Source organism: Thermobia domestica, chromosome 8, assembly GCF_964235325.1.
Source record: "Thermobia domestica chromosome 8, izTheDome1.hap1.1, whole genome shotgun sequence".
Lineage (NCBI taxonomy): Eukaryota > Metazoa > Arthropoda > Insecta > Zygentoma > Lepismatidae > Thermobia > Thermobia domestica.
In genome coordinates this window covers 270,795,280-270,820,380 of record NC_137461.1, presented here as the reverse complement: position 1 = coordinate 270,820,380, position 25,101 = coordinate 270,795,280, and the positions used below count along the sequence as shown (strand labels likewise).

Sequence of the window (25,101 nt, the reverse complement as noted above, 5' to 3'; positions counted from 1 at the left end):
GGACATTTATTGGGAGTGCATATTATAATTTTAATCTACTAGTCATGCGGAGTACTTTGATATATAGGACGTATAGGTCAAGCTGTTCTATATATTTCCACTCCTGAGGGGGTGGGATCACTTCCGGGCAAGGGATTGAAACCTGTTTTGGAACTTGCTCGACAAACCCTTTCAAAAATATATAGGTTGACCCCAGATTCAAGATTCAAGTTTGGAAGCATCCCTGATGAGTACTCAATGAAGTTTCAGTGAGGAAATGGAATATTGTAGTAAGAAGATATAAAATGTAAATTATACTCAAATGTAAAATATTTTATTAATGCTAATTATCATTAAAAGGAAAAAAAACTTTGAGTGACATGTTCTATTTGTGTTTCAGTTATTCTCCAAACCCGAAGAAACAAAAAACAAGTGAGAAGACTGAGCAGCCTCTAGTCCATCATACTCCCAAATTAATTATTCATGATAATGGTGGTTATAGCAGAGATCATCCCTTGTATCTGTTGTTTCATCCAGAGAGTGTTGACGATAAGTATATGGAAAGTAATAATTTAACTCGTGTTTCGTCCAAGTGGTCTTTATTCCTCAATGATGCGGAAGAGAATGAAGTTATGTCAGATGCATTAGATAACAACAAAAATATTGTCAAGGCACACGAAACAGCATTGCCGAAAGAGGATTTGTGTACGCTAGAAAATAGTAAATTAAAAGATGACGGAAACGTTTCATTTAGTTCCAAACAAAATTTAGCAATAACTCAAGTTCCTTCACTGGGAAAGAGTACAGAACAAACTCTCGTTCAGGAAGGATCGGATAAAGAGAATCGTGTCATAGCAAATGATATTTCTCCCAGTAGCAGTACATCAAAATTACCTTTGGTAAATCACCTATCAAGTAATATTAGTCAAGAAGTATCTAACAGTCCTCAGCAACAAATAGTTAAGCAAGAACCACCACATAGCTTTACAGAAGAACAATCAAATAATTCGATCTCAGCTACTGAAGAATGCATTTCTAATCAGCTCGTACCCAATAATGATAATCATAAACGTTTAGATAATTCTCAGCAATCAACTCCAATAGTTACAAGTCTTCAGGCAACAAGTCACCAGTATCAGTTGTCCGATAATCAATTGCCTAGTGACCCTAAGAAGTTAACAGAAAATACTCTAGAGACGGTAAAAATCACTGGTGATCCGTTGTCAGTTAGTTCTGTACAAGAATTACCTAAAGGTTCCGGAGAGCAATTAGTAGAGAGTTCCAACTCAGAACAAAAAAGCAACGATAATAGCGTCATCGTAGAGAAGCCTAGTCACGAATTATCTGAAGGGACCCCCGTAAAGAATTCTGAGCAGGTGACAGAAAGGAAAGAAGTGATCGTTAATCAGCCAGATTTAGACTCGTCTTTTGGTTCACTGCAAGATGATGAACGGGATTATATTATAATATCGTCAGATAGTGCTGAAGAAACTGCTGCAAAAACCAGTACAAAAGAAAATCTGAACAGTGATAATAAATCCAGCGTTTCATCATGTGTGGCAAAACCATCAAGTACGGAGCCGGATGTCATCTGCGTAGATTCAAGTGATGAATCTCCTGTCAAAGTAATTTCTTTCAATGTGAATGCTAATAAAGAAGTTCAGGAGAAGCAACCAACGGTCAAGAAAGAGTTACTTAGTTCAACAGAAAACCAAGACTACAACCCTGCCTCTGAACCTTGTTATTCTCGTAGTGAAGACAAAAAGAAAACTAATCTCCCTGCTTCAGGAGCCTCGTGGTTTTATCAGAATCAAAAATTTGGAGATCTGAAACGTAATCCTTATGATAAAATCCTAGACGATATTCTAGAAGTTTGAAATGATAAGTGAAAATTTGTTATTGTTCACATGTTAACATATACTAGTATTATCGACTAAATTCTTGACTTTTGGTATTGTTGTTGAAAACTTACGTATTCTATACAGATTAATATATATATATAACAGTAATACAAATTTCGCAGTTTTCTAAATCAGGATAACTAACCATTATAAGACTGATTTATCTGTTACTTTCGTAATTTGTATAAGTAAGAATTTTCAGTTTAGTGGTCATTATTTTCTTTTCTTAAAAATTATTATATGTATTTGTGTTTGACTAACTCGCTGTGAACAACTTTATTTTCACTAAATCTATTAAAATACTTTCGTTCTAATATCACTGCATGGATCTAATTAATTATTAAGATTATAATTAAACTGTGTTCTTTCTTCTTTTGTTCTAAGTTTGAACATATATTCAATATCATTTTTTTAAAACTGATTTTGTATTGCTGAATTGCCTTTTGCAATCGTTCTGATATTTATAAATCGGATACAGTATTCAAAAACAATCAGAAAACAGTCTTTTATCAATTTTGCATTTAAAAAGAACGAATAACTATTGTATTACACAAAAGATTAAAGAAGTGCTTGTCGACATCATCTTGTAGTTCGAATTTAAGTTGTTTTTGCTCCTAGTTTTAATCTATGTGCCAATCGTAGAATTCCGTTTCGATTCCTAAGACTCTTATAGATATCGTGACAACGGGAAAAACTCGTTATAAACCTCACACTGAATGTTAACTTACGTTATTTATTGTCTAATGTCAGTAAGGTCACGAAAGGATAAGTTTTAATGTAGTTTTCTCCCACGTATGAACGATGTCCTCAGTACTCACTACTATATTCCTAATGACAGATTTTGTAATTTATCTGCAATATTTAGAAGAATAATCTTTCCTCTTGTTTTGGTAGTGACGAATTGCAAATTTATATGCTTTTACAGTGTGTTTCAAAAAGAATGACCTGATTTTAAAAGTCCATATATATTGATAAAAATTGCAATGGGTTAATTGCAAAATACTCACAAAATCTTCAAGCTTTAGCTATGCTATTACAAATGTTCTGTGTGTTCGCCAGCAGCAGCACGAACAACATCTAGACGATAGCTAAATTCCTCATAAACTTTACATAATGTCCTGCTTTTACAGCAGTTATGGACTTTCTGTAGAAGCATCTTGTTTCTTCAAATTGGTTATATCAACGAGGAATGTTTTTGGTGCAGGCGGATCAATGCGAAAACGCCAACGAAAAGCACGCTGGACCGAAATCATTCACTCAGTCTTTGCAAACTGCATCACACAAAATGTCCTCAGTTGAGCGGATGCCATCCTAATTTCTGACTGACTGCAAACTGAGAAGACGCATTGACTGACATCTAACTGCGATTTTCTGAAACTCTAGGCCACGCTCATTCAAACAACACTCATTTCCTTGCTGGCACGTCCCATGTTCGTAATTATTACTGTCCAAAATCACGTAATTCTTTTTGAAACACGGTATATTTCTCCTTACGTGATACATCATATCCTTGAAAATATATTTCCTTTTGTCAAGCGTCTAAAGATTCGGTTACCACCGAACCTGTGAAATAGTTCTATAGTTTTCTGTACACGCTACATATTCAATCTTTTCAAAATTGATTAGTTTTTCTCAAGTTTAAGAAAAAGACACACACTTTTAACAATTCGTGATATATCGTAATAACGTAAGAAGAATTGGGAGCATCTAAATTTGCAATTCATCGCTGCCAAAAGAAGAGGAACGATTTTTCTTCGAAATATTGGGGAAGAGGTGATAACTCACAGAATCTAGAAACATAAAAGCTAGTGCTGAAATTGTAAATATATTTTCCTTATTTTCTTTAACATAGCATTAAATGTGTTCAGCATGAGCACAACGATATTCTTGTTGATTAGTTTGTCGAGGTAATAAGTAATAGTACGGGGCGCATCCAGAAAGCTACTTTCCCAGAGGCCTTGAACAAAAACAAAAACACAATCGAATGCAAACATTTAGTACCAGATACAGGATGTGTTTAGCTATTTTTCAATATATTCACCGCTAGAATTCAGACATTTGTCATACCGTGGGACAAATGTGTCTATAACTGTGTCATAGAACTCGGCGCCTGAGATTGGAACCACTATTTGACAACCTCTTCCGTCGTTTTGAAAATTATGATCCTGACTCGGACCTGACAGGAATCTCTTGAGGTGTAAGAACAGATGGTAATCGCTTGAAGCGAGGTCCGTGCTATACGGTGGATGATCCAATATGTTCCAGCCGAAGTGCTACAGGAGATCTGTTGTCTGGCGAACTGTGTGTGGGCGGGCATTATCGTGCACCATCTGCTTGCTCATGACGTTAGGCCCATAGACCTGACACAGTCGACGATGAATTTCAATCGGTGCTATGCCATGTGCATTCAAAAACTTGATCACTGCTCGCACTTCACATGCGACGGAAGCTGGAATAGTAACGTTCATCTTCAACCACTGCCGCGATGCTGCTGAGAACACTAGGAAAGTTTCGCTGGTGCATGCACCATGCTAGGACCTTGCTTTCTTATGTGCACGCAGTCGCTTCGCTATGGGACGCGTAGGAAAGTTACTTTCTGGATGCGCCTCGTATTTATGCCAATTGATATGTAGTGATTGTTCAGTCGACAAATGAAAGCTTTGTCCCATTCTTAAAAACCTGAATTTTTATTAAAAGAACTTGTGTTAACTATTTGTAGGGAAGAAAAAATTGCTAAGAATAAAATTTTCATAAATTGACAACACTTCTGTTGCCGAATAGAAACATGTTTACAATGAAGTGGACATTTGCTTAGATAACCAAATTGTAATGACAATTATCTTGCGATAAGATTGTTTGTACAAAGTAATATTTGAAGTATCGTACGTACAGTTTGTTCAAAATACTTTGAAACGTTTCCTTTAAAAACATATTCACAGGATCCGAAGGATCGTGTTTCAGTGAATTGGTTTGGAAGAAAGGCTTAAAGCAGACGAAGCTGATCCTAAGTATGTACAAGCGTATAGCACTGAAGGAGAGGTAGATACTAAAGATTCTTTTGAATATGACTGTACTTTAAATGTCTGAAGCTTTAATATAGCCTGTCCATAAAAATACTATCACATACTGTAAAGTGGTATTACGTCGCTTTGGATAATCACGTGTTTATGTGAAATTGGTCACATTTGAACGAAAAACTCATAGACATTGAATGTGGGCTCCATGAGTGGCGATGCAGACATCAAGACGGTATTCCCATTCACGCCACACACACACACACTCCAATATATCTAATGAAATGGACTGGATGGCAGCACAGATACGAACTTCTTGCAGATTTTGAATCACGGTGCCACTTCAAAATTGGTGTGTGTGTGTAGAAGTCTGATGTTGAAACCTTCGCCTAAAAGCACGCTGAACCTGCACCAGACTCTGCGTGCTGTGATATTCCAAAACATACCAACTTATTCTTGTGTGGTCACCATAACTTCTTCAAACTTATTCTCTAATAACAGCAAAACACAACGAAAGGATATAAATTTACGTTAGCACATTACGGCATAACAGTACAGAAACATAAAAGCTTCTTAAGAGTCTCTATCACTGCGAAATTGAAATACCGCTAATTTTACAGTAATTATGTAATATCTTCAAATAGATAAAATATAATAGAAAAATGAAACAAGATCTCCCTAGACAACATTATTTTGCGTGAGATACCGTTATCACGACTCATTTATCTGCTTTCGATTTCCAGCGATTTAGAAAATCGGCATTTATTTTCGCGTTTCTAAATAACAGCAAACAAAAAGCTACTAGGTGACTCGTGATAATGGTACCTCATGCAAAATAACATCGTCTAGGGAGGTCTTGATCCAATCTTCGATTATGCTTTATCTATTTGAAGATATCACATAATTACTGTAAAATTAGCGGTATTTTAATTTCGCAGTGATAGAGACTCTTAAGTAACCTCCAGCAGAAACAGCAACTGCCTGCTATGTGTCCAACAACGAACCCATATCGACTAATCACAAAGTAAACATGAATGAATGTACTTCTTCTGTATTTCATCCCGTCCATTATTGACATTGTTACCCCTTGTTGACATGCACAAAAATATTTGAGTTTTTCTTTCAAATGTGACCAATTTCATTTAAATACGATTATCTAAAGCGACGTAATACCACTTTAAAGTATGATATGGACATGCTGTACTATGTTATAATTATAGGACTGCATAATTATACTTCTACAAACTAAGTTTTATGCTTCTTAAAATAAAGTAAGAAGCAAGTGTTATTATTATACAGTAGTGTGGTTGTTGTTTGCTGTGGATTGTAGAGTTGAAGTTTGATACAACGTTCATTTCTAAACTATTGTACTATTGAAAAAAAATTGTAGGTAATGTTTAGTAATGCAATAGTTACATATGTAGTTACGCCAATTAATGCATTCTAATCCAGTAATTATTGTTATCTGATGAAGCATGTCACAGTTAATTCCTAGTATCAATGACCAATTCACTATGTATATAGTTGTGTGCAGTAAGCCACAAAAGTCGAATTGAACTGGAAGGTTTCTATGTACTAAATATCTGTGATAAATAATTATAATGTATTTTTTTGTAGAACTACAAATTTTTATCAGTGTTTAAAAGTTATTCATTATTTTCTTTTTTTTAAAAAAAAAAGAAAAAGGAAAAATGTGTCAGAAGTTCTACGTCAATATAATTTTTTTGAACTATTATTACTTCAAAAGAATGCACTGGGTTTGTTAATTTCTCTTGAAGAAGCAAAGCGTGGGATTTGTATGAGAGGTGGAAACCATACTTAACATATATTTGCGCTAAAACACGTTTGAAAGGAGTAATTCTGGTGATAAAATGTGACAAACTTGATTACCACTTGGTATTTAAGTTTGTTAAAGATCCTTGACTGAAAGCGTAATATTATTACTGAATATTAATTGTGAAACATAATAATGTGTGTGTTTATTTTGTTTGTTTTACTGTTTAGAATATTGCCTACTTATATCTTGTGTCTATGTACAGACTGATAACTCCTACTTGCAATTCAACTTAAAAAAATTCATGTAGAGAAATAGTGGAAAATTAAATAGATGTCTGATTGATATTAAATGTTTGTTTCTTGAGGAGTATATTTGAAAACTATATTACATAAACTATGAACAGATTTTGTAGAGTACTTAACATCTTATCTGCTAGACCAGCACTTTCCAACTTGGGTGTCGCGACACCCTGGTGTGTCGTGTGATAGCATCAAGGATATCATGAATTTTTTTTTGTTAAAAATTCAGAACATAAGGTGAATGAAGAAGTTATGATAAAATAATACTAAATTCATTTCTTTTTATTCTGCGTATTAACTACGTAATTGAGATTACTTCTACAATTTTGTGCAAGTAATATTCAGTGATGGCACTAGACGTTTTTCTTCTTATATTCTTTTTAAAAATAGAAAATGTTTTGTAATTAATATCAGTCAGTGGGTGTCGTGTAAAATTGTGTGCACTAATAGGGTTGGAAAGTAGTGTGTTAGACAAATAAATAAATAAATAAATAAATATAAGCAGTGACTTAGTACTGTTATTAAAGTAACAAGCTAACTAGATACTCTCAAGTAACAACTCATATGTACATACATGTATTAACGTCATTATTATTACCAGTAATAACAGTTACACTTGTGATGTTAAAACAATGTTATTTAGAAATTTTAATATTCAATATTGTTGACCGTAGTATACCTCGACGATGGTGCCTTTTTAAAGCACTGACTGGCTTATACATAATAGAAGTTTCTGTTCATGTTAAGATTGGAGGGATACTGTTGTTGTGACTAATGGATAATGAAAGTTAATCATTACTCTTTGTCTTCGATCTCACCTTCCACAGTATTGTTATCTTGTTCAGGGAATTTATTTGTTTTCTTGGCATTATAAGCTCAGACGTTAATCATTATAAAATAAGTGTCGCTCATTTTGTTTAAGCTTGTACAAGATTCGTTTGCTTTAATAAATATTGGAAATGTGTGTGAAACGAAAAAACAAATTGTAATTGTTTACAGTCAACCTACTAAGCGTCAAAAGATACTCATTAATAATATCAAAATCTTTGGATGATTTTTGTTCTTTCGTGATATATATATATATATATATATATATATATATATATATATATATATATATATATATATATATACGTACACAGCAAAAAAAAAAAAAGTGTTGGAACAACACAAAATGCTACCACTTTAGTGTTACTTGTGTGTTAATTCAACACAACGGACATCGTTCTCCGAGCATATCAGAAATAACTAGTGACTAGCTTTGAGAATTTGTATTGTTTCTTTATTGTTTGGTATATTTACGCAGTATTATTTGGCATTTATACCAAGTAACGAATAACGTTCTATGTTTTCTGTAATCCATCAAAATAATAGTTCTGTAAACTTGTGAATTATCTGACATTCACATGATTAACAATTCTGCCAGCTTCTGTTCTTACATGCTAAGACAACAAGGAAAACAGAAGGTAGCACTGCTATTTGTGTAACTGTTGTCAGATTATATACAGGTTTACAGACTTGTGATCTATTATTGTGACCGATTACAGAAAACATAGAACGTTATTCGTTACTTGATATAAATGACAAATATACTAGTAAAGCTTTGCTTATACCAAACAATAAAAAGCAATGCAAATACTCACTGCCAGCAACGTGGTATTTCTCATACGCTCGGAAGGTGATGTCCTTGGTGTTAACACACAAGTAACACGCTAAAGTGGTAGTCAGTTTTCTTGTTTCAACACCTTTTTTTTCTGTGTAGTTCAAAACGTAGGAAAAAAAAGTGATTTAGTTAGGAATGATGTAAGAAACAAATAAAGTAATACTTGTTCCTAATTGTAATCTCATTGTGCTTTGTGAAATATTTCTGCTATGCATTTATGGTTAACACTAAGTACAAATAGTTTTGCAAAATATTTCAGAATGGATCTCATGAAATACTTTTTTCTTTCTCTCTGTTCTACGAAAGCTTCAGTTACGTTACTTGATAAGAAGTTATAATTCTGATTATTTTTCTTAAATGTGCTTACAAGTAGTCGAAAGCTGCTTTCGTGCATGTGAAATAGTGGGAATATTTTCTGAAATATTGAAACGTTTCGTAATATGATTTTTCATTCTGTCGTCGTAAGTAGCTGTAGCTGTCTCGTTGGTTATAAATTGGGCTTTTCAGGTGCTGGTATAGTAGGTTTAACAATTTGATTATTACACAAAATTTGTAAACATTGGTATTTATATTAATAATTATAATGGGGAATAAAGCTTGAAAGAGAATACAAGAACATATGTATATGTGGTGAAGGGAAATTAGCTTTCAAAAAAAGAGAGTAATTGTTTTTATTAAATAGATAATTGGTTAAATAGATTGTAAGGATACTATATATATGTACGATATATATTTGTAAGTATAAGATAACGTAATAGTTCAGTTAAGGCGAGTAATGTATGTTTTTATGTTTATGGAAAAAGTGACTTTTCCGTTTAATTTAGTAAAATATTTAAGCGTTTACTGTGCGGTGTTGGTTAGATTAGCAAATAGTTTAATATACTTCACGGTATTTATATTAAGAATGAAATGTTTTCGTGTAGGCATGTATTATTATTTATATGAAAAATTGAAAACTATTTATCACCTGCAACGTTGACTAATAATTTAAATATTTGCTTAAATATCGACGTAGTAATAATACGTTGGGTGCAGTGGTGTTTTTATACAATCAAAGGAAATGTTGTGAACTTGATGTGCTGTAAAGCTTGTTTCCAACGAAAAACCGTCTATGAAATAGGAAGAATATACAGTATGTTGACTGTCGCATTACTGAGTACGATTATGCAGGTAAACTCAAAGCAGGTTGAAATGTACAGCTGTAAGTCAAGCAATATGCACCACATGTGTCCAAGGTATCCAATTCTTCACTGTGCAATAATAAGTTATAACTAAAATATATATGTTATTGTATTGTATAGATTTCTCAAAATGTATTTATGTAAGGAGTAGATATTTGCAAAAGTAACAAAGAAAAAAATCTGTTGAGATAATCACATGACGTCGTTGTTTATGATCAGTCGTGGATGATAGACAGTAGAATATGTTTATTGATCCCACCTTTATATTTTCAGACAAATATACACGTATAAAACAACTTCATTTAGTCCAGTTTGAAGTTATAAGTTTCCACACTGGTTTTGCTACCAATACCAAGAAACTGCGGAAGCTAGAGGAAAATAAACTTAATTGTTAAGGAGAGAAATGATGCACTTACTTCTTTAATTGTGTCAGTAAGAGTTTTCTTGTATGGTTTCAGATATGGTGGATGAAACTGTATAGAAGAACTCTTAAAACGCGATTTACAAAGTAAGTGTTCCACTTTCTTTAACGATTACATTTAAAATGCTTTCGTTACTGTATTTGAGCAAATATTAATTTAATTACTAGAAAGTGCTCCATGTCACATTGGTGATAAATATTTTGCGCCTCATTCCTCTGCATAATCCATATTGAACTCGCTCAAGTGTGGAGTTTGTGTATATATACCTAGGTATATATCGGGTGTTCTAAAAATGTCGCCCACAGACAACAGAGCGATATTCTTTAGGTGAAAAACAAAAAGCGAAAATGCTGTATAGTGGTATACCCTCCAGGCCCTCCTTCCAGCCGTTATAGGGAATCAAAATTTCGCTATGTGGCAACGTCGCAAATAACTTGGATTCATTAGCAATACCCTACTAATCCATCAAGCAGTTACATCGATTTTTACACTAGTAAGTAATGCTACTGTCAACATCTGTCGACGAGCCATCTGTAAAAAATCGATGTAACTATTTGATGGATTGATAGATTATTCTTATATGCAACATTATCACATAGTGCGTCGCTTCTCCATGGGAGAACCCAAAAGATGTACCATTGTATGTATTTTTCGTTTTATTTTGACCTACAAAGTAGCGCTGCGATGTTTGTGGGCGCCATCTTTTAGAACACCCGATCTCTCTCTCTCTCTCTCTCTCTCTCTCTCTCTATATATATATATATATATATATATATATATAGGTGTTCGCCAAAAAAATTAAAACGTTTGCAAAAGTGTGAAAATCATACCTAGTATGGTGTGGGGCCTCCTTTTGTGTCCAAAACAGCTTGAATCCGACGTGGAATGGACATATACAGCTCCTGAATCGTGGTGTGTGGAATTTTGTACCATTGTTCCTCCAAAACATGCTTCAGTTCCTTAAGGGATGCTGGTGGAGGGTAATGAGACCAAACACACCTTTCTAACTCAGACCACAGTGGCTCAATGATGTTCAGATCTGGTGATTATGGGACCCAGGGGAGGTGTGATAGCTCCTGGTCATGCTCCTCAAACCTCGATTTTACCGTTTTCGCAGCGTGATAGGGTGCCAAATCATCTTGGTAGATGCCATCACCATCAGGGAACAATATTTGGGCCATGGGTACAACCTGGTCCCCAAAAATGGCCTCATACGCCTTAGCATTCATCATTCCATGCAGGGCTATGATGAGACCTGCAGAAAATCACGATATCACTGCCCATACTGTAACAGAATCACCCCCATGCTTTACAGTTGGGAGCAGACAATCTGGATCAGGCCTGCGACGGTGTTCTCCATACGTAAACACGACCGGTTGTTGGAAACAAGGTGAAGGTCGATTCATCGGACACATTACGTGTTTCCACTGTTCATGAGTCCACGCCTTGTGGTCCTTGCACCACTGGATACGCCTCTTCGCATTTACTGCTGTGTGACCAGGGGTTTGGCGATAGTGGCCCTGCTATGAATTTTCATTTTATGAAGTTCCCATCGCACTGTTTTCGATGAAACTGGGTTCTGTATGCCGGAACTGAGTTCAGACGTAATTTTCATTGCAGTGGTCTTGTTTTTAGCTGCTACAATCCGTTTTAATGCCTTCCGGTCCCTATCTGACAGAATTGTCTTTTGACCACTGTTGTGCTTTGCAGACGTAGTTTGCCCATGAATTGTGTATGCCCTCGTGACATTGGACACAGTGCCTTTCGATACCCCCACAATGTTCGCCACTGTTGCCACTGAAGCTTCGCCACTGTTGCCACTGAAGCTCCAACCAGACGGGCACCAACGATCATGCCTCTGGAAGTCTGTCAGGTCGTCCATTTCACCGCAACACTTTCACATCACGACACTCACAGATGAACTGGTTACTGCTGACGGAAGAAGAAGGTCCACATGACACATTGAAAACAAAAAACGATCGGCAACCGCAACACGTGTTGTAAAGTGGAGGGCCAACCATACAAGGTGGAAAAAAGCTTGATATATATATATATACCGAATATTACAAGTGGCAAATAGAAACCTATACATCATCCTAATACAAAGTGGTGTGATGGAATTAGGTAGCAGTGCGAATATCTTGGAAACGAATTATCCAAAATACATGGTTGTCAAAAAGTATTAGAAAAACTTTAATCCAGTAATGGATCAACAATTGTTGATAATGATATGTATGTATTTCAAATATAAATAACCCTACCCACTACACTCATGTGATTCCAGTTTTCTTTCTTGATATCTGAGCATCTGAAATTAAGAAATACCTTGTTCTGAGAGATCATATGTTTAACCCTGTATCTGTAAGAATTTCTAAAAACAAAAATAGTTAAACTAAAATTTACTGTTCCTAGTTATAACTGGGTAAAATTTACTCTTATGTCTACGTATAACAAACGGTTCTGCGAACTGGAAATATTTTAACAACCGATTCTAGGGAACCGGTGCGAACCGGCTGAATAGCACCACTATAGATATATATATATATATATATATATATATATATATATATATATATATATATATATATATATATATATATATACATATATATAAAGTAAAACATCTCTTTTAATTTGAATGATAGGGGATACTTGCTTTTCGATCACAAGTGAAAACCTTTACTTCGAAATTTTGCGGGCATCTTCAATAATAAACCTAATTCGATCCGTACTTCAGTATCATATCAGGTAAGTCATGCTTAGTTATTAGTAGGTCTGTTAATGGCACTGTCCTTGAAATTTAACATTATTACCAATTGGTAAGAAAGTTTTATCATGATAGCTATCGATTTCTTGATAATTACATGTTTTTAAATTTAAGAATCCACAAATGAAGTCCATTAATTACGAGATAGTTCTGCGTCCCGAATAATTTTCTTGGAACACAACCTCTTAATAAGGGACAATCTGTAATATACGGAAAAGTAGAAAGTAAGCCTTGAAAATAGCAGTTTAAAAAGAGGCAAGTAATAGTTGTAATATTTCATGCCTTTAGGTAGAATTTCCATAATCCGTGCAAGATAAGATATTAGTATACTCATCGGAAAGCTCTCATATAAAAAAGAAATTCTTTTATGTCCATCAGTTCAAAAGAAACTATGAGTGAAAAATCTTATACCGTATTCTCTTTAAGAAGCAAGTCCATAATGTAGGATTCATGACTAACATTTGCGCAATTTTAAAGCTCCTGAGCTCAGCATTTTGAGACACCTATTGAAGGGCGAGAAAACCTTTAAGATTTGCACACAATTCCAAGTACCTGGCGAAAACGGTTTCAAAAAGGTCGGTGATTAGTGCGTATGAATTTAACTCGTATAAATATTGAATTTACATCAAAGCATTGGTTGACCGTGTGAACACCCTGCATTCAATTGATGTAATTGTAATCAAGGTACAAATCCTTAGCAAAGAAACAGTATACATTGTAATGTTTCGGTACTACAACATACTCTCATCAGGTAGAAGAGAGGCAGTTTTGTGTCTAATGAAGATGAAACGTTATACTATGTACTGTTTCGTGTTAAGTATTTGTTCTTGGTATATAACGTCTCTCTTTCCTCAATTTAACGAACTTCGGAAGCAACAGACAAAATCTGGAGCAGCCTATTCAGTTTGAGTCTTGATTTTAAACAATAAAATGTTGAGTTCATTGTATTAAATTTTCCCGGCGGAAGCTCATGTGGTTCAGATTCCACGGTAAACTGGAGGTCCACATCTTATATAGCCTTGCTGCTGATGGAAACACTTAACCGAAAATCAAATCTAATCAACTGTATTATATTTATGTTTACAGTGTACCAAGTATTTTTCATTGTCAGATTGAATTCTGTATTTGATTCAAAGTACAGAACCAAATGTTTTTTCATTCTTTCATAATCTAATTATGGATAATAGCCATTGCATACGTAGGTCGGAAATTATAATCAGTAACACTGCTGTTCTTCCAATTTAGTCTGTTAAAACAATGGATGTATAACAATGTATTAAATGTGTAGCTTTCTAGATACAATGTCAAAGACATTTCACACTGGAAATATTAACATAAACATTGAAAGAAAGGCGATAATATTTGGAAGAATGTTTGGAATCATGCTAGTTAGAATAACCAGCCGTGGGATTCGAACTGAATTATTTATGGCGGTTCAAAAATTGACAAATGACATTTTACCAAACATTAAGTATATACAATGAAATAAGTGCTTATACGTATTGTTGTTACTAATTATTTACATAATTTCACTGTTGATAAATACTTTGAACATTTTTAAAGCCTAAAACGTGTCTCAAAATCACACAGTAAAAGCAGGAAAGCATGTATCTTGCGCTTATGGACTTTTTTGTGTGTCTCAAATGCTTCAAGAAAAGGAATTTATAAAAATGATTTCCGAAATTTTTCGGTTTTGATATACCATAAAGTCACATGATTTGACTGTGATCGTTGTGCTTCAAAGCACGTTTTTCTTTACCAAAGTTCAGTTTGTAAGTGGTCGTTCTTTTTCCAACTTTGTAGTTGTAGTTTGTAGAATGTAAAACTAAAGGTATGAAAAGCTTGGATTGAATTTCAGTTCACAAGAGAATATCCATTTCATTATTATTTTGTAATTAGTGTGGTTGCAGGAGTGCTGTTTTTAAAAGAAATGATGTAAGCGGTGTACGTATGTTTATCCTCAGAAGTAATTATCTTAAAGTACTGGACGTAAATATTATAAGGACCCCCAATAGCAGTATAATTGTTTTACTCGATCATTCGAAATGAGTGGAATGACAAAATAAAATGTTTAGAGGAAAGGAACAATTAAACACGTGTACGTAAATTTGAATTTATTAATTTCAAGAGTAAGAAGCATTCTACAATAAAAGATCGAAAATTGTTACGGATTTCAAGTTGAAAATTATGCTCAAAATATCTGTCTGTAAAAGTTCTGGCTGCAGTTTACCAATTCGTTAGGGCTTCGAAATAATTGAATAATAAGTCATTTCTTAACTAGCATCCTTCATGAATTAGTAATGTGTTGGTATAATTCTTTCTAATAAATACTACAGTACAATACAGAACGTTGACCCGTAAATTAATCTATTTCCATTGTGAAAGCATCTATTTATGTGCGTATATATAGTTCCGAGCTTGGTGTGTGTGTTAATCATAGACACTGTATTAGGATCTGGAAAACACGGAAAGTTTTATACAAAAAAGTTTATATCCCATTTTGTAGATGTTTTAATTTAATATTGTTTAATGTATTTATTTTGTTTCATATAACATTTTCCCCCCACCTTTAAGGCAGTTTATTACGTGGAAGCCAATATAATTATTTGGCCGCTCATAAGAATTCTCAGTAATGAAAAATTACTTTGGGAGGATAAATTTCTACTGTTAGTATGTTGAAGTCAAATCCGAATGCAAAGTTAAAAATAAATTACTCTTGAGTAATAGCAGGGAAATACTACACTTTACAAGATCTTTATTGCTACTGAGGATACAGGATTGTCCATTCCGTTGACAAATTTTGTAATCATTTCTGCATAGAGTTAGATTTGATTACAGAGTGTTGTGTAAAAGTTACGACTTCAAAACGAGACTCCCAGCTAGAACTTCGTTTTTTTTTTTCTTTCTTTCTTTTTCTTCAGTTCAGTTGTTCACAAGTCCAAAATCTAAGTAGAAATGAAACATATAAAAGTAGAAAAGTTAAACAGCAAAATTAAGTACTAAAATTCATTCAAGTTGTCATTAGACTTCAAACTTCCGTAAATCAAAAATGTTAATCCTAAATTGTTTTTAAGATATGGAATTATCCGTTGTTGAGAATTTTTCATTAAAATGAGAAGCTGAACTCGTGTATCGAACTACGTTAATCCAAAAATCATAGCAGTTTCTTGTTTTAAGTTACCTTGCAGTGGATTTCAAGGCCGTTATTTGGCACAAAATAATAGTATTCTCATTTGTTCGATCCGTTGTATCAAATAGCTCAACCTACCTATTTTCATCGAGATGCTGACACTGATTATTGAAAGAGAGGAATTGCATTTAGGTTACAAATGAAAATTGCAGGTATCAAGGCATTATTTATAATTAAGACTGACTTCGCAAATACCGTACAATTTACTGTGTTTGTAAATCTTGATACGTTGAGGTGTTCACCAAAAAAAAAAAAAAAAAAAAAAAGTCGTTTTGTTGAAATCGTTACGTTACTCGTGTGAAATTTATAAATATGCTGAAACAAGATATGTCGACTGGTATACGTTTTGAGACAAGTGAAAAGTCTCACTGAACACTCCTATAAATTTTAGATATTTTGGTCGTAAAACAACTTATTATTATTGAAGATTTGGGATTGTGATTGGCCAGATTGGTGTTGAGCGTTCCTTTCAACACCGAGCCTACATGAGACACAAATAAACTTAGTTTAAGGTGAGATCCGAACGACCGCAATGCGTCCAAATTTTAATGCTGACCCCGTACACTAAAGCGCGCGCTCTAGCCATTAGATCAGCAAGAATGGCTGACATGGGACGCATCTACCCAAATTATACCGCTATGAAATACAGAGAACTAAACATTTTTTGGCGTAATTATTTGAAAATTGTTAAATTGTGACGTATCTTGTTTTCTCCTGACACCCTTTACTTTTAGACTACCATGCAATTGTATTAAATACGAACAATAAATGAACTCCTTTGACACGGGAGACTCGGATCAAATTTCCGGTGGAAGCTCATGTGGTTTGCATTCGACGTTAAGCTGTAGGTCTCTTTCTGTTGTAGCCTCGGTACTGAATGAGTCGCTGAACCCCAAATCAACCAATAATAAGCAAATTTAAAAATTAATAGTAACCGTTACACGTTCAAGTGCCTACTATAAATATTTACAGAGAAGTAATTTGAAATTTTACATTACGATTTAAAACTCGTATTTTAGGGAAGTCTTCGTATAGTAAAGCTCCGGCATAAGCAAACGTTTTTTTCTTCTGTGTGTGCGTGTTTTACAGAGAGGAAAATCAATGTTCTCTTTTAAATATAGGATATTCTTTGTACACAGATATTGGCACATTTCGATGAATTTTGAGAACGTTGTATTCTAAAATCTAAAGTGCCTGAAAAACTTTTTATGCCTCTTAGACCGAGAGAAAATTTAATCAGGTATTTAGGACTAGCTTATCATGTGCTCCCAAGGGACACTTTGACCTGGTATCCTTGCCTACTCTCATCAAATCGTCTTTCCTAAACTGAGTGCGTACTTTTTTTCTATGGTTCGTATTTCCAGCAGTCAGGATTTTTTTTTAAAGCAAGCTGATTGAAGTTTAGCCGTGGCTACGTGAGCGTGCGTGTTTCTATTAATACAGGAACATTATTTCCATCAGAGGATGGAGTTAATAAGTAACTGCCTCGCTTCAATGCGTTTATGAATTCACTTGACAGCGTATCAGTACTAAACAGACAGAATTATTCTGCACAATAAGAAGTTAGAGGTTCAAAGCTACTTCCTTATATGGTGTCAAATTTCGAGAAACTTTTTGAAAATAACAAAGTCCATTTAAATACAACGGAATAGTTTCAGGGGTCGAAAAACAAAAGTTCCTTATTGCCAAAGTATGTTGCCTTATCATTGTGTAAGATGCCTATAAGCAGATAAAGTAAGATTTGCAAAAACTATGGAATAGAATATTCTTTAACATCTCATGTTGTGCTCTTTAAGTTAGTATTATGAGGCTGGGAATACTGTAGAATGTTTACTGCTTAAGAGAAAGTAAATAATGAGTCTATGAAATAACCATATGGAAATTCTTGGTATGTTGTGAACATATATGTATGGAAGTAACTTGCTTGTATCTGAAGCCATCAGAAGTCGAAGTGTGTAATAGAAATAACATTTGTGAAGTAGTCGGTAATTTGCTATGGCCTTTTTTGTGTATGTATGCATATTATGTACAGAATATCACGTAAAATATTTATCTCTTTGTGAATGAGTTATTTATGAGCATCTGTCATTTTGTTTTTCAATAGTTTGCATTTGTTCAAATCAAGTATTGATCTGATGTTCAGAAGTCAAGAGAGTTTTATGTAAAACAGTAAATATCTGCTCTCAATTCTGTTGCTAAATGTATATTCCTATAATGTATAGCACCGCACAAAGAAGTAATATGCATGTTTTATTATAATTCCAGTGCCATAATGTATATGTATTTCGTTGTATATATAAATGTACTTGAGTAAATATTTCTGCTATTAGTTTTTACCCTATAGCTTTGTCATAATCTCTATCTAAACATTGATGAAAATAACGATCTACATAATATTAATAGTTTTTGCTTTATAGTGCATTGATTTTCTATTTTCTAGTGGACAACAGCTTCTTTTGTACTTATCAACTATGTACCCAGTGAAATGTCTTATATGGCGTCCTCATTAACAAACAACTATCTAATCAATCGATGAAATATTCAATAGAAATGTTTCCTTTCATTTTTATATCGTAATTTCCAAGGTTTAAATTCTTGGATGTTTTATTTCGTACTTAAAACTAGTGGTTAAAAATTGTGTTTGTACCAAGGATGTTGTAAAATAGAGGATCTGGCCATATGTATCTTCATCCTATTAATTCAATGAAGCTAAAAAACAACCGAGCATCTGTTAGAGCACCGATTCTGATTGGCTACTCTCGTTTCCGCAATGAATATTGGCTTAAAATATTGCAATCTTATTGGGCAGAGTAGGGGTGGCAAAACTGTGACGTATGGCTTCACATTTTTTTTTTTTTTTTAATTTTTGTATAGGCAGCTCCTTTGTTTTATAACATCCTTGGTTTGTACCTAATCTTAAGTTTGCAGTTATTCACGGGATTTTTTCAATGCTGTGTAAAATATATTAAAAAAAAAAAAAAATGCTACATATGTTGTAAGCACGTGTAAAATAGTATAAGAATCGTATTTTTACGCACATTCTTGAATAGAGAATGAAACTTAACTATGTTGCATACATTTAATTTGTCCTTGCCAGTAACTTCGGTTAAACATTCTGCAGCCATTTGCACATCAATCAAATTTACACAACATGTAAAATAAGTTTCCTTGGTCAGCAGTTTCTAACTGTAATGTGTTAAATCAAAGATCTAGATAATAGTTAATAAGAGGGGTAAACATAATACAGTATCTTTCTATGTATAGAATATATTTTCCACAAATGTAATTGAAGTTAATTCATGTACTTGTTAAATTATTCTGCTACATGTTATGCTTGTAGATGTACTAGGTTAGTTATGGTGATGGATTATGGGGCAAAAGGGTTCACACGTTTATATGGTAGATGTCAGCATAATCTGTAATAGTGTCTTTCATCCGTTATATTACAGTACGAAAGTAAGGATGTTGTCCCATTCGTTATTACAGAATGCATGTGTTTCCATTCGTAGTCTAGGTTAGTGGTAAAATTTTTAGGGTTACCATATTCTGAAATGTCAAAATACGGACACTTTTTCCACCTGGCTAACTTGTTACATAAACATCAGTGCCGTGACGCGAAAGATTAGCGTCCGGGACGAGAGTATACTACGCGCTCCAGTACATATGAGTGAGGTTGACAAACCAGCTTCAAAGCGCCACCATGGTTGGCGCGAAGCGTGTGAAAAGATTAAAAAATAAACCCTATTTTTCCTTAATTTTGATCACTTTTATTACTTTTTCTTTTCATTTTATATATGTGCTCATGCATTTTCCTAACATGAGTAACATTATAGGACCACTTCCTAAAGCGGATTTAAGTACACACTAGTACATATAAATATATCCCTAGTCAAATTAAATATTCGATTGAAAAATATTGCTGTTGGTCTGAAATATTTCAAGTAATCTTTTCTTTTTTCCTTCGAATTTTGCGCTTCTTACTCTGTCGCCCGGGGCCGTCACCCCGCTTTCCTCCTTCCTCACAGCACGGCGCTGATAAACATTAACTTTGATTGCTAAATTTTTATTTTTTACTTTCAAGTTTGCTTAGATTGATATGTATAAAAAAATAACTAAATAAGAGTACTTACACAGCATCATGTTTATTTTTCCTATTCATATTTTTAAGTATTTTTTTAAAATGCAAATAACGAAACATACATTTACGTGTGAATGTCTGAAATTGAATTGACAGTAGGTTAGAGCTTAGAAAATGCAGACAAATCTGGAAGTTCCGGTAAGTGTAAGAGAACGGAACTTTATACTTTCAAATGCGGGCATGTCCGTACAAATGCTGACATATGGTAACCCTAGTAATTCGTGAATAGGTTGGTTAACCTATATATGGAGAATGTGAGATCTTACCTTATATCAGCTCTCCATACGCACACATATATACCACTGATAGTAGTCAGTCATTCTTGGGTTAGTGCAATTGAAATTTTCGATATTGTGTGTCGCTATCAAAAGCCAAAATATGAGAACTACAATACCTGGTTAGTCAAACTACTGTCCGGCTGCAGACACACTTTTTTCACGGCTCAGCCAGCGATGGATTTCATGAAACAAAATAAGTCTGGAGTAAGCGATGTTAAGTCCTACACTGCCCGGTCATCAGGAAAATCTTTCCTGCCAAGAAGTGATTGATATACCAGAAAAGATGGTCGTCAGTGGGAGAAATATCGGGGAATATGGGTGGGTGAAGTAGGGTTTCGTATTGTTCCATGGAGGGCCTGCGCGATACCATTGCAGTGAGACATGAGGACAGTATGTCCGCTGATTATTGCTGGATGCCTGCGGACAAGTTGGCGATGCATTTGATGAAGTTCAGCATTTTAATGATCTGCAGTGGGTTTCACTTCGTCGGAGAAAGACGATGGATCACTCTCACAAAATCAACTATCATAACACCAACACTTTCTGTAGATGGAAACCGTTTTGGATGTTGATCACGATCAAGGTATGTCCTTACGATCGTGTACGGATGGTCACAGAACCATTTTTCACGAGTGTGGCGCCTATGAGTAACTTTTGTACCTTACCGATTGCGCGGAACCCCGAAGTATATGCTGTATTCCGAAATCGCCTACAATTACACGAGCGTTTTTCCCGAGGGTCCGGTTTCACAGTGTTCCTGAGGATCTCATTAGAACATGTTCTTGGTTAGTAGTCACGAGACTCATTTTTTAATGTTCTTACTAACAGAAATTTCACAAACCGACGGTGTATAGTTCAGTGTTTGGCCATACTTGGCTCAAATGGACTCTTGATGTAGTTCATGCCTATATGTGCAGAATGTCCGTATATGAACTCGAAGATCACTCACAGTTCTGTCTTCTCCAGGTGCACTTTCACACGATCCTGTGAAATAACCATCTCTGCTGACTCTACTTCAGCCTGTTTTCTGGATATGTACAGAGTTCGTCACGACGTACACATGATCTTGACGATCTTGATGATATTTTGTTACGTTACAGGGAGTAATTTCCCATATAATATAAAGTCGCTCATTTCAAGCACATTAACCCAATACATTCAATCTGTCGTTTTAAATGGAATTGTCAAATTCATCTTTTAAACTGAAATTTACATAATACATAATGCATTTACATAATATGTTGCCATGGCTTCAGACTTTGTCACAACAATCATCTTTCGATGAATTACGTATGTTGTCATTTTGTTAACTCATAACAAACAATTAATTTGAAGACTTTAACGTCTAAGAATGAAAACACATAATCTGTATAAGTATCATCTTTGCCTAAATTGTAATTATATTTTGCCCACAATACTGTATTATTCTCAATACTGTGCTTTCTGACGACTGTTGACTTTTTAAATTTAAGGAAAAATCCAGAGTTATTAATTCACAGGAGTGATGTCAGCGGAAACTAATAACTAAATAGATAGCAACAATAAGAAGGAATTGAAGCATAACTCGTTAGTTTTGTTTATATTACAGATAATTTCCATATATAATTTTCAATTATGTAATCGGTTAATTATTATTTTTGTGTGTGGGTAATAAAAGAGTTTGTCCTCAAATTGATTTACTTTCTGTTTGCATTAACGAGGGAGTTGAAAATTGTTAAGTGGTGTGCAATTTTGCCTGTATTTGTCTTCGTTTCGAAGATTGTTATTGTATGAAAGATGTCATAGTTGTTAATATGTTATTAACTGTGATAAAAAAAAAATGAAGGAACAAAAAAAAAAAAAAAGCACTGTCTCCGTAGACTGTGATATAAGCAAATATATTTGATTGAAAAATATATTTTGTGAATTATTGTCCTCTTTCTTCTATAGAAATAAGTTTGCTCATAAGGTATAGGAAGCGCGACACTTGCGGTACCAACTTTTTTTTTTTTTTTTTTTTTTTTTTTTTTAAGTAGCCCTACTGTTTGAAATAACTCCTTATCCGTTAAGCTGAGAGAGAGGATATTGATGTTATTCAGTTAGAGGAGAGGTAGACCGTTGACGGTTACACAAACACCAGGCCTTTAACAAGTATAAGAAGCAAAATCAAAATTAGCCTCCAATGAATTTTTAATTTACTACAGTATATTGTTTCACAGTATAGCACATGAACGATAATAAGCGAGTTACCAAACAAAATACAATGTATGAAATTTAGATACTGTAAACCTATCTGTAATACAAAAAAGTCAGTCCATGTGTAACTCTAATTTCTACTAGTACACGGTCAAGCTAATACATGTCGCTGTATACACTACGTCAGGGTTTCTCAACCTGGACTCAGTGGTAGAGTGTGCACCTCTGGTGCATGGAGTTCTGGGTTCAAACCCTGTTCCCGCCAAGTGAACTTTGTGGTGGACAAACATCGTGTGCGTGTGTTTTCTCGGGGTTCTCCCGTTTCCTCCCACTTTTTTCATTACACCATTTCATTCATTACTCATCATCACCGTCTCCATTAGCCTAGCTGGCATAACCATGGGACGTAAAACTCAAAAAATTCATTTCATTTTTATCTCAACCTGGAGTTCACGACTCCTAGGGGGTCGCGAAGGTAAGCGGAAGAGATAATTATAATTAGAATCTAATATAGGAAAATATTTTTAAATATCATTTTGGATTTTGTTCTGATAGACATATTAAGAACAACAAAAAATAAGTCGTCTCAACATTTTCAACAGGCGTGGAGTTGTTTAAAAATCAATTTAAATGAAAAAAGGTACGATATGAAACTAATGAGAACTGCATATTAAAATACAATTAAAATTGGAAGCTAATGAAATACTTTAGCATGATGTGGTTTCATTAGTGTTCCAGTGTCCGGTTCAATCTTCATGACGCACATTATCAAGTCATTTTCAACTGGTAAGCGATTTCTTGTCTTTGTTTTAACGTTTACCATGGAAGAAAAACCACTTTCACACAGTGCGATGCAGCAAACGCAATTATTACTTTTAAAGAAACAGATACCAGACCAGGATATTCTTCTCTCCTCTTTAGACAGAATTTGTCCAAGTCTTCGTTCCAGAAAACCAGTTGCAAGGACTTGTCGCACGATAATTCTATTGGTCAAGAAGTTTTGGGCTTAGATCAGCTACCTTGACGGCCTTTTCAGTGAAGGGTGTTTAATATCAGTTTTGTCACTTTCATCGTAGGGAATATATTACTGTTACTGTATCCACTATTGTATAAGAAATGGATTCTGCTATTACAGAAATAGATGGATATCGTGAGATCTCCGCAATAGACATACAGTATTAAAAATCTCTCACAACCTTATTACAAACCAGAAATTATAAGGGGGTAGCTGGCAAGAGGATGTGATAAAATCGGGGTCATTATAGGGATTTGGTTAACCACTGCGCTACGTGATGCCGCTGGGATATAAAACTATAGTAACGACTTAGTTGCAACTTAAAAACTGCATTGTTTAAATTTCATTTTTTGTAAATAGATAATACTGAAGATGAACGTGCTTTACTATTTATTATTAGGACAAACCAATAGTAAATAGAGGGTCAAAGGTTTGGGTACAACAACTAGCACATGTAGCTAATAATGAATAGATTACAATAGTCATAATAATAAGTTTCGTTTCGTTTTACAGTGTGAAACTACAGTAGTCTTCCAAATTATGATAATTAAGTATTCAAATTTGAAGACTTACATCTATAATGGTTGCAATAGGTTAAAGATCAAAGATAGAACCTGTTCCTCTAACGCTGAATCCATGTCAAAAAGCCATTACTCATGAGAATTCAATATTCAAACGTGAAGTACATCTATAACTAATAGTTGCGATAGATTAAACCTCTCAAAGATAGAACCTAGTCCTCGGACGCTGAATCCATACTAAAAGTCCGTTTCTGTTTTATGGCGATAAAGTTAAAACTGGAAATCCTTAATTTGAACCGATTCCGGATTTAAAAAATGGTTAAAGGGGATAGAACCTACTGTTGGGAAGCTTTGAGGCCGCGGTGGCTCAGTGGTAGATCATTCACCTCTGGTGCATAGGATCCCTGGTTCGATCCCGCCTCGCGCCACGTGAACTTTGTGGCGGACAAACGCCGTGTGCGTGAGTTTCCTTGGGGTTCTCCCATTTCCTCCCACTTTCTTCATTACACAATTTCATTCATTACTCATCATCATCTTTAGCCTAGCCAGCATAAACGTGGGACGTAAAACTCAAAGATTTCATTTCATTTCTTGGGAAGCTAAATCCATTCCTTAAAAAAACACATCTCGATATCTTTTACCGTTTTTATTCTCCGGAAATCAGTATTAAAACCGGAAGTAGTAGAAATCTCCACTCTCAGTTATGTTCTCCGCATCAGTTAAATATGTCTTTTATTATATCACTATTAGACATCACTATCATTTATTTCCAGTAATTTAG

General features: G+C 34.4%; 1 protein-coding gene across 2 annotated transcripts in view; it reads left to right on the top strand.

Annotated features, from left to right (window-relative positions):
• The window catches only part of LOC145693625 (uncharacterized), a 65,702-nt gene extending 57,591 nt beyond the window's left edge, over positions 1 to 8,111 (top strand). For both annotated transcript variants that reach the window (XM_081769783.1, XM_081769784.1), the window contains exon 5: positions 380 to 8,111. In XM_081769783.1, the coding sequence (XP_081625909.1) occupies positions 380 to 1,856 (1,477 nt within the window). In that variant the 3' untranslated portion in view covers positions 1,857 to 8,111. The remainder of the gene's footprint in view (positions 1 to 379) is intronic.
• The last annotated feature ends 16,990 nt before the right edge of the window (positions 8,112 to 25,101 follow it).